Here is an 11,404-nt window from a genome sequence, read left to right as displayed (position 1 = left end):
TTTACGTTACAATGGCAATGTAAATTTGCCTATGAGTATAACACTGTTGAAAGTTAGTAAGTAACGTAACTTACATGATGATCTTCATTTATTTTCGTGAATGGCCAAATGGTGCATCGTTTCAAATGCAGGGAAATAATGCTGGCCCACCATTGCTTGAAGCATCAACGAAATGGTGGGACCGCATTATCTCCTTTCCTTTCGTAAAGGAAAGTACAGTATATCCTATGCTAAAGGAGATAAGATAGGAAGCACTGAAGCTCCTTTCCTGAGCACTTAGAGAATTCGATCAGCTCTTATCATGGCTGCTGTTTGGATACTTCCGGGCCATTTCACTCAATTAGGAACCTTCCTGAGCAAAAAGGACTACTAGGACCATAGCCTATATAAACTAGGAGAGGGGAGACAATGAGACACAGGTGAAACAAATCCTGGGCAGGGCAGACGGTTGAAAATGGCGGGAAAAAAAACGGGGGCAGGAAGTGGGGATCTGAAACAAGAGGAAAGGTTAGTGACACCATAATAAAACAGGAAACACTGAATACTGAAAAAATACTGAACAAATGACAAAAATAGTAAAAACATTACCTAAGAAGCAGAGCAGGACATGACATATAGACCACAACAATCAAACTAAATGTTAGGTTGGCACTAATAGTTCATTAAAAATCTCACACACCTGAACGATCTTTTTGACAGGTGGGTAGGTAGATTAGAAATGTGGAGTAGAAATTGAGCAAATGTATGGGTGTCTTTTCATCCTCATAGGTAGGCAAAAACAAAAATGCAATGCAACGTAAATCTCTATCTCCAGCATGCAGCACCAAGAATTCAGGTCCTAAAAGACCTTTAAGATTTTGGTAATCAAGTTTTAAGTAAAAATTTTATTCCCATTTAAATCTTTGACTTCTTAACCTCATTGGGCTACCGTCTCAGTGGTAACACCGAATGGAATGCTGCAAATATTCAACATGACACAAAAATCAATATTATTGTCTAGAGAGATCATTAAATAAAGTCTATCATGCAGCAATAAATCTCCTGGGACCAATACACACATGCATACATTCTTATGTAATTAACTGTATCTTCCTTAGTTTTAGTTAAAGATATTTATGCATTATCTCCTCTCCAGTAATATTTTACCGAATAGGCTTCCATACTTCAGTCAAGATTTTTTTTAAATAAACATTTTTATTGAAAATGTAGGAAACAAGTATGGCAACATTAACATTCTACAGCTATAAGGAAGTAGAAAGAAATTGCCAAAGGGAACAACAACATAGGAATCAGTTGTAAACATCTCACAATACAATATACAGAGAAAGTGCTTCTAATGATAAGGTCTGAACTGTTCCGAATGTAATAATAAAAAACAAGAAATTAAAATAAATAACCTACCACACAAGGGGAAATACGGTTTTATCTCAGTTATCTAATTCGGTAGAAAAAAAGGTTTAGAATATCATACAACTTTTGTGCTTTTATTCCTTTTAATAGTTTTAAAGTACAATTTAAATTCATTCAAGAGAAAAAAACAAATTTGGGAGATGACTTAAGGGTTCATTCTTATGTATGCTTCATCAAAGACTGGCAATTGTTTGAACCTGTCAGAGTGGACAGAGTTGCAGCGCGGTTGCGGGCTGCCACACGTCTACACAACATCCTGATTGCATACGCAACTGTAACTACAGCAATCCTCATATATATGTGTCCCATCCAGAGTCCACATTCATTGTAATTTAGCCTGCCAGAGGGCGTGTACGCTGAAAGTCGGTCTTTTCACAGTGCGGCAGTAAGGGGCACTGTTGACTCACCGAGAGGGATTCACCATGGCTTCAGCACTGCATTGCACGTTTTGTGTGCTGTGTTATATTTATATTTTTTCTTTGGTTTTCTCCAGTGTATTTTGCGACGCGGATGCAGAAGAACATGAGCATGTCAAGCACACATACACGGTGGAGATGTTCAACGAGGCAATGCCCACCACACCCCACTTTGTCATGTTTTATGCCCCATGGTAAGTGAACAGTTACCAAGTTTTTTCCAGACGACGTTGAATAAATGAATTGGCAGTTACCTTTGGCTTTCTTTAATACCCCCCATATGCACAGAAAAAAGATAAGCCTGCCTATTACAGTTACAGCTAACTGGTACGTTAGCAAGCTAGTTAGCACGCAAGCTAATGTACTACACAGCCCCTTTCTTTTGGTCAACCGGTGTGGTTAGCTTAGCTGCTAACTAGCATAGCTTGAGAAACTGTGCTTACGTGGCACGCACTGATTGACTAGTGTTATTTCAGTGGTTCCAAAAGTGGGGTCCACGGACCTCCAGAGGTCCTTGAGGGAGTCTTAGGAATTCGCATTAAAACAAGGAGTAGTTCGATTTGATAATCACCTAATGTAATGTAAAATAAGAAAGCGGAGATGAGAAGTTGAACTCGTTAATTTATGTCAAGGCCCAATCACGGGTCACGGGTCTCTCAGCATACCAAGGGGTATCCGTAGTAACAAACCCTGTCTAATACCCAGATTGGTAATCTTGATATTTTAGACTTTAGAGTTGGATACAGTGTTTTTCTAATTCTTCTACATTTGCACTAAATAGCCTATTACGGCAACAAAGCATTATTAACAACGGGTCTGAGCTTGTATTTCTGACTTTGTTACTGACGCTATTATTTGTGTCTGTATTCATAAGGGAATGGTATGCATGGCAACATTTACTCTTATTTAAGCTTAGAACATCACATGAAACTAAAGCTCCATGTGTCTCTCTGTGCCAAAAATAACTGGGAGTCTGACGTGAATAATAGGAAGCATGTTACTTTATCATGGAACAAAAAAAGCAATAGTGCTTATTATTATTGTTGTTGTTGTTGTTAATATTCTGTATCTAAAAGCAGTTTTGCAGACTAAACTGTAATCAGTGCAAAGGTAAATTTGAGAGGAAAGTACTAGTGCATGCAGGTAAGCACCACAAAAAAAGACTCATGTCAACCAAATAGGGGCACTATAAAACATAAAAGCATTTTGTTTAATAACTCACTAACAGTACATCACACATTCAAAACCTTATATCCTCATGTTCTCTATATTGAGCTGCATCTCCTCATTTAGGCCACGGTCAATTCCACCTGTAAAAATTTTTCGCAAATTAGCGGTTATGGTTTGTTCCAGTGTCCCTTCTAGACATTTCTCCACTGACTACCAGCTATCCCTGATATCAACACCATGTATTTACACTTCAAAACAGCTCTCTGCTGCAGCATAATGTCTCATCTGCTGCTCATGGAAGAGGACTGCTGAGGTGAAGTGAGTAACTTTTTCATGCAATCTACCTCCTGTAAATCATTAGCATTACTTAGCTAGATTACTTACTGAGTATCTTCAGTAACTTTACAGGTAATGTTACTATGACGAATTCAAGATCATAACACTGTTACCAGTGTGTATAATGCAGTTAACCTAAGCCTGAAAGAAGGCTGACAAAGGTATTTTTGGGGACATTTACTGTATTGGCCAGAATATAAGACAGTATCTTTTTCTGTAGATTGTGTCTGTTTGAACAGAAATAGTCAGTAATGCACCTTTGAGCTGGTTTGCCAACTGCAAATAAAACTGAAACTCTAATGTGGCTTTTACGTATTACTGTATTTCGTTTCAATTCTCCTTGGATTAATGAAACTTTCCCAACAGGACAAATGTAAAAGTGTTTCTTATTCTCAAAAAGTCTTATTCTCAAAAAAGCAGCTGTTGGAAAAGGGGCATCTTATTATATTCAGGGTCATCTAATTTTCAGGCTATTACTTAATTAGTCAATCACTTGCCTTGTTCGATCATATTGTAAGTATTGATAATAAGCATTGGTATTAAACAAGCTCTCTTGGGGTAGTGGCCTCTGCTGAAATCGGATGAATTGCAGCATTAGCAGTGCAGGGATTAAATAATTGTGTTTAGAGAGGGTTTAGATATGTAAATTAAGTTGATTTAAAAAAAAACAAACATTAATTTAGCATACCATTAAACTTACTGTTAAGTATTACAGTCTTTACTCCATAGTTCAGCTGTGTTAACTAATGCACTATCACAGTGCAGCATTTTCATTTGTTTTGTTGTTAGTTTTCCAGGTTTATCTTGCCCTATTGACTAAAATCATCTGCGAGATTGGGCTTCAGAAAGGAATAGGAAGGAAACAGATCAGGATGGTAACGACACTTAATTCTACTACATTCACACATACTATACCACACACAAGCCCACATACACTTTGGGTCAGTTCTAATTTTGACATCTATAGTCCTGAGCACTAATGTATATGTGCTTATGCAATGTGCCGCCAGCTGGCAGGGAGGTGTGACACCTATCTGAAATATATTATAATAATATAATATAGTACATTTAACCCATACTGCATCCACATTTCTGCACTTCCAAGTGTATCCCGTGATTCAGTACAGTCTAACACTCCACACTAGTCTATTCTTTGGAGGTAATGTGTGTATAAACTGGTTTTAGGACCTATAATAATTAAGAGATTTGAAGAAGTTGAAGTTTGTGACCTGCTCGATACAGCATGAATATTATTACTCATGTTCAAGCACATGCTTATGGCAGAACCTCAACAGAGGGTTATTACACAATATCAACAATATCTTTTTCCTTAATGAGATTGATAAGAATGATCACAAATCTGACATAGTCAACATAAATAATAAATATATCGTCAATAATTCCTTTTATCGATATTTTGATAAATTCCTTTTAAATTTGATCAGATGGCAATCATTCAAAATATGTTTTGTCTCCTTTATTTACAATTTGCCTACACGCTTGATCCTATAAATTAATAAATGAAACCATCAAAATTTCTCTTTTTTTTCAGGAACAATGTACTACAAGCTCAACCAAATGGACAGCTGCTCTCCATATCTCTGCCCCTGTCTCAGGAAGCTGAGCAGTGACACAACCGTTTCCCATTTTGTACACCACAAGCCATCCAGAATCTCAAACACAAACATCTGCAAGAACTAAATGAAGTGATACCAAAGGTTTTCCATGGCTTCTAGGATGCACTAAAACACGATCAATGCTCTTTGCCTCCAGCATGACTTCCACACACTCACATAAAGCTCTCTTGTTCTTTAAATGTTTTCATGATTTTTGTAGCTAGTGAAATTTATTAAAGATAGGTCAGAACGGTGCCAGTGATACTGGCCTTTTTAAGAGAATCAGGTGAGACCAGATGTGACTAATCCATATTTGATTTTTTTCCTTGTTCATTATTTAATTATTTAATAGTGACAGAGTTCAACTCAGTTATTAAAATTACATTATTTCTTAATATATATATATATATATCCACATACTGTACATCTGACTGCAATTTCAATTTAACATTGTGCAAGGTTTCCATTGTACTGTAATGTCTTTGAAAACGTGAAAATCACTGAGTTACTACTCAGTGATTTTCATGTTTTCATTCTTATTTAATTGATACTTGAATTAAGCCAGTAATACAATGATAGATATCAATGTACTGATGAATCTACTGCAGTTATTTGTTATTTTCCCTACTTTGTGCCAGTTGATGTTTTTATGTCTGAAACTGTGTCTGAAATGACAATCAAAACATGACAACCAGGATCCCCACCCATCTAGATCTGTGGGAGCATCCAGTCTAGTTTGTCATCCTTCCTGAAACAGCAGCCTTGCTTCTGGAACAGATAAGCCAATGAGATCTCAACTAATGTACACACTACCTGAGCAGCATAGCATAACAGAAAACAAATTCACACCACACATCAGGAGGGAAACAACAGAACTCTAATCACAGCAGCCAACATGACATGTTGGTAGTCTAGTGGTCTATGATTCGGAGTGGTATGTGGTAGCGCCAGAAGAAGGGGTTTTCTTTACTTTGAATATTACAATCAAATATTCTGTATTATAAATTTATTTTTATTCTTGGTAATAATTGAACTGTTAAATTATCTTAGGTTAGGCTAAAATGTCTGCGATTCCATACTTTAATTCTTTCTTGATTTTGATACTTACATTATCTCATCTGTTTCCCTTTTCATTTCGTTTAATTCTGTTCATTTTTTTCTTTTTTTCTTAATTTTGTATCTTTGGATTCCAAACTTGGTCACTTGATTTATATATATTTTTTTGATTAAAAAAGAAATGACCTCCTTATTTCATAGTGAAATACTTCACCTCAGTTTTGTTACTGAAAATCAATTTCTTTTTTATACTGCATATAATCTACATACATTTCCCCTGGTCTTTCCACACTTTGATTACTAGAGGGTACACTGACACTTTGGTGTAATGATTCCTTCTGAGGGCCGCAGGGAGCTCAGACACATTACAGAAGTGATGTTGATGAAGTCCTACAGAGGTCTTCGACCCCTTGAAGTTAAAAGAGGTCTCAGAAGGATGGTTTTAGGAGTTTATATTGCATGTCTAAAAAGAGGTTAATATTTATTCTTGAATGGGTTTTGTAGATTTTTGTAGTGCTGAGGTTTTGTATAGTGCATATTGTTAAATATAAAAACAAAAAACCTTAACACAAATTTATTTCTTTGTTTAGCACACAATATTGTAATAGCTTAATACCCATTTGAGGACTTGAATTTTAATCCCATCTTCGAATTATTATTTAGACAGGATCATGACCCCATGAAGGCTCTTTCAGAAGCCACAATAACACAAAGGCAAACAATATCAAATAGGGCGCAGGCAGGCAGACAGGAAAAAAACAGGAAATATTTGGTGTCATGGACAGAAAACAGGTGACGTGAACAGCAGCTGGAATGCTAAGGCAGTGAAGCACAGTAGCAGATGACTGGGGGAAGGAGACCACCTTTTAAACCCTGTTAGTCAATGTCCATGGCCCCTTGATTGCTTTGGGTTGATGTGCTTCCAGTTACAAATTGCACCTGGGTGCTTTGACCCTGTTATACTTGTCTGCAAATCTAATTATTTTTGATCATTCAGAGGAGAGTGGGGAAAGAAAATGTCTCAGTAGTAGGCTACCATCAGCAACATGGTGTTTCTAAGAATACAGTGTCTAAGATACACCACTACTATAAACCAATAAACCATCATATATAATTTTTATCACGTGGGCTGTAATGAATGTAATTCCATATTTCCTTTGAAAGTGTGGTCAGTTCAGAAATGTGTGTAAATGATGGCTTTTAAGCAGGATCACAGGTTGGGTAAAATATGTATTCACCACACCAAAATATGTAAATGTTTCAAGATTAACAGTATATGTGCCACTGTTGTGTCCAGGTGTGGCCATTGCCAGAGATTACAGCCAACATGGAATGAACTGGCAGACAAATACAACAGCATGGACGAGCCACCAGTGTATGTGGTAAAAGTAGACTGTGTCCAGGACACCAAGTTCTGCTCCAATGTCCACGGGGTTAGAGGCTACCCTACGTAAGTACTAGAATCACACCAGCTGAGGCATCTTATTACCTCAGTTTATCAGTTAATATAATGAATGAGGCATGAATGAGGTCATTTTAGACATTTACAATTTTTGGGCTAACGGGCTAACAGAAACTGAAACCTTAATGAAAAATAAAGCAGTAGCTGTGACAGTTAGGATAAAAACAACTCTTACATACAACTAAACAATCATTTTCATCACTGATTGACAGAGAAGTGAAACATTGATCTGCATTTAGTTGAATATTCTGCCAGTATCTTAATGACATCCTGTTAAATCTTGCTCACTGCATACTGTACCTCAAAACACAGCAGTAATTGGGTTATGATTTACAGAACTTGTATAACTAAAATTACCAGGTCCTATAGCTTGTAATGATGATAAATAGACTAGCTGGAAAATTGTTTGTGCATGCATGGGTCATTGAGTTTGTGTGCATTTTCTTGAAAAAATTTAGACTTGGATCATATCACTGCCATGCTACAATTCTTTCATTTTAGAATGTTTTTGTGTTACGTCTAGGCTGAAGTTGTTTAAGCCAGACAAGGAGGCAGTTAAGTACCAGGGGCCCAGAGATCTGCAGTCTCTGGAGACCTGGATGCTAAAGACACTCCAGGAGGAGTCTGAGGTGAATTATGTTCATTCAGTTAACACCCCCAGTCTTACAGTGCAAAAACAGTGGTGTTCATAGATGCTTGTTCTTGTGTGTCCTCTAGGAACCAGAGACTGAACTGGAGCCTCCCAAAGCCCCAGAACCCAAACAGGGCATGTATGAGCTCACTGCTGTCAACTTTAAGGCCCATATAACCAAAGGTAAAGATCTAGAATAAGACATGCGTAGGTAATGAGTAGGTAACTTCATCTTGTGTGTTTGCACAGCTGTATCCTGCTTTAACAGATAAACAGTTTGTGTTTTGTCTTCATTTTTAAATTTACCTTAAGTTTTTAGGCAACCTTGTAGTGTTTCTGGATCATTTGTTAGAAAATGGAAACTCTTCATTGCCTTGATTTACATAACTGACAGTTCGACACAAGTACCTGAACCACAGTCCATAATAGTCAATGCATACCACCTGCATAACACTGTCTCCTGTCACCTCATGTTTCTGGATTTTCAGACGATTTCAAAAATAAAGTGTTCACAGTAATTGTCCTGTTGAAATTATGGCTCTTAAACTCTGCTGAAGTTGAATGTTTTCGTTTTGAAGAGAAATAAATGATTCTTGTTTGCAGATGAAAAAAGGCAGGATATGCCATAGCCATTTTTAAAACAGTGTTTATAGGACCCACCTTCACATCTTGGCAACAGAGCTGCAATAAACATTGTGTGATTGGCTGCGCATAACTTCATTATAAGAGGTGTATAATTTCATTTACAGTAGCTGTGTGGCGTTTGTAGAGGATTCAACTTTTTACTTTGCTTCATCAGATGAAAAATATAAACCCATAAATTTGTTAATCCTCACTTTAGTACAGAATTTTGCACTTGTGTGTGATTATGTTCATATAGACATTAGTACACATTGAAAGGCATTTTACTTTAAACTTATTTATTATATGTATTATTTTATATTATTTTTGTTTTCTATTTGTGTTCAATTTTCTTGCTATTTATCTGCAATTTCTTTTTATGGCTTTTCTCCTCTTTTTTCAGGGGCTCATTTTGTTAAGTTCTTTGCCCCGTGGTGCGGCCACTGTAAAGCCATGGCCCCAACCTGGGAACAGCTGGCCACCAATTTTGAGCACTCTGATGCCGTCAAGATAGGAAAGGTGAGTCCTTCAGATTGTATATAGGTTCACAGGTTCTTGCTACAAATGCTCACAAATAATTAATCAGATATTAAATTAATAAAACACCACTTACTGTGACTGTGGGTAAAATCAGGGCAACTACAAAAATAGTTGTGTTAGTAATAATGGCTACCTTCGTTCTTTCAACCAAAGAGGTTTGCTTTTCTGTTTGTTTTTTGTTTTTTTTTAAATCCATCCTACAATATGAGCTGTTTCCAAATAGCAGTAATCCACTTAATCTCTTTATTGCAAGTAACTTTAAAACACTACCAGTATTGCATTCATGTTATTTGTTTGACAGAACAGGATGCAGGACCTGTTTGTATTGTCTGTTATTAAACAAACACTTCTTAAGCAAATTTGCAGGGTCGGTGTTTATTTATGTATCAGTCTAGTTTAATAACACATTTGTGTATTTATTGCCTAGGTGGACTGTACACAGCACTATGAAGTGTGTTCTGACAACGGCGTGCGGGGATATCCCACACTGCTCTTCTTCTACAGTGGGCAGAAGGTAATGAAGAAGTTTTGGACTAGTGGTAACTCTACGTTCTTAAATGAGCTTTGCATGCACAGCAATTCATCTCACTCTTTGGCCGCAGCCTGCTACCATCTGCCCTGTGGCTGTCATAGTGTTTCTCCTTGACACCTTATAAGATTTACTGCAAACCATTACAATGCCCATGACATTACGACATATTGGGATGATTAAAATACATCAACAAATGGGAAAAACTGGCACGTTAATCACAACAGCCATGATATGATGTTTACTCAGCTGCCACTAAAGGTTTGAGTCAATGATTGATATGATTGATAATGATCAATCAACATTTTGCTTCAGCTAAAGCTACTTTCAGTTATTGATGAGCTATTGTAAGCCATTTGGTTTTGCTATGTGTTGTGTTCTTAGTGTGTGAAAAAGTGTCTGTAGTTCTCAGTTACAATATGTATAATATGTTGAGTTCCGGAGGTCCAAAGACAGAAGTATTGATTACAATGGCATAAATCACTGCTGGAAAAATGTTATTATCAATAATAGCTTCCACAAATAATTCTTGTTGTGTGGGTGTGTGTCTTTTTGTAGACAGAACAGTACAAAGGAAAAAGAGACCTGGACACTTTGAAGGACTTTGTGGAAGACCAGCTGAAGGCTGTCATTGCTGAGAAGCTAGAGCAGGAACCAAGTGAGGAACAAAAAGCAAATGATATCCCCACTGATGAGCCAGCCAAGGACGAGGTAAAGGTAGGTTTGAACAGCCGAAAGGAGAAACATCAGACACAAGACAGATTAGTTTCATGTTCTCTGTGTATTTCCGGGTTTTTGGTGGTGCAATTGTGTGGCATGTTTAAGCTGGCACTGTAGATCTAGAGATTGCTGAATACATTCAAAATATACAGTAGCTGCACACTGTGGTGCTATTTTATACAGACTATCCCTGGTAGGTTTTTGACACCATACTTGTAAAATTATTCTGATCCTAACAGGCATTTAATCATGCATTTGAATGATGGTATTAAAGCAAGTTACAGCCCATACATTGTTACTGTGGGTACCTTCAAGGGGAGTCTGCTTTGCATGAGCAGCTGTTTACATACTTAATCATTAATAAAATTAGCAATTAAGCTTTTGAATTTGCGTCAGTGGTATTAATGAGGTCAACTTAAATGCAAAGTATGTAATTTTCTGCCACTATGGGGCCTCTCAATCAAAACAATAATTAAAGATGGAGTTTGGTAATGTCATGAGGTAGTGTGGGATCATGGGAGTTGTTGTCTTCATTACCATTGCTGTCATTGCAGTCAGCTTCACCTGGTTAGGATTCCTTCAGTGTTCATTCTTCAGGACGTTTTTATCGGGAGCTGAATTATCTGCAGTAGTGTGGTTCTCTCCTAAACAATGGACTCAGTGATTAAATCTGGTAAAAACATGGAATAAAGCAGTTTAACATTTAAAATCTGTTTCTCCGATACTGTTTCGTGGACATGGGGCTGTGAGCTGAGTTGCTGCTAACGTTTGCCCAGCTTCTCAAATAACTTAAGATCCAATTGTCCGATAACCAAAATCTTTCATCCGACTAAAATAGATAATTAAAAAACAACCAAGATGGCAGCATGGTGGTGCATTGGTTAACACTGTTACCTC

At 37.1% G+C, this 11,404-nt stretch overlaps 1 protein-coding gene and 1 long non-coding RNA gene across 4 annotated transcripts in view; both read left to right on the top strand.

Moving 5' to 3' along the window:
- Nucleotides 1-1,739: 1,739 nt before the first annotated feature.
- txndc5 (thioredoxin domain containing 5) overlaps nucleotides 1,740-11,404 on the top strand; it is a 44,205-nt gene continuing 34,540 nt past the window's right edge. For all 3 annotated transcript variants that reach the window (XM_040126712.1, XM_040126713.1, XM_040126711.1), the window contains exons 1-7: nucleotides 1,740-2,020; nucleotides 7,302-7,454; nucleotides 7,990-8,095; nucleotides 8,184-8,280; nucleotides 9,122-9,237; nucleotides 9,686-9,772; nucleotides 10,346-10,504. In XM_040126712.1, the coding sequence (XP_039982646.1) occupies nucleotides 1,833-2,020; nucleotides 7,302-7,454; nucleotides 7,990-8,095; nucleotides 8,184-8,280; nucleotides 9,122-9,237; nucleotides 9,686-9,772; nucleotides 10,346-10,504 (906 nt within the window). In that variant the 5' untranslated portion in view covers nucleotides 1,740-1,832. The remainder of the gene's footprint in view (nucleotides 2,021-7,301; nucleotides 7,455-7,989; nucleotides 8,096-8,183; nucleotides 8,281-9,121; nucleotides 9,238-9,685; nucleotides 9,773-10,345; nucleotides 10,505-11,404) is intronic.
- On the top strand, nucleotides 2,030-6,198 carry LOC120789743. Its single transcript, XR_005707448.1, has 3 exons — nucleotides 2,030-3,314; nucleotides 4,122-4,207; nucleotides 4,885-6,198. It is a non-coding gene; the product is annotated as an uncharacterized LOC120789743 (long non-coding RNA).

This window comes from Xiphias gladius, chromosome 5 (assembly GCF_016859285.1).
Source record: "Xiphias gladius isolate SHS-SW01 ecotype Sanya breed wild chromosome 5, ASM1685928v1, whole genome shotgun sequence".
Taxonomy (NCBI): domain Eukaryota; kingdom Metazoa; phylum Chordata; class Actinopteri; order Istiophoriformes; family Xiphiidae; genus Xiphias; species Xiphias gladius.
Note: the sequence above shows the minus strand (reverse complement) of the source record. Positions and strands in the feature narration are given on the sequence as shown.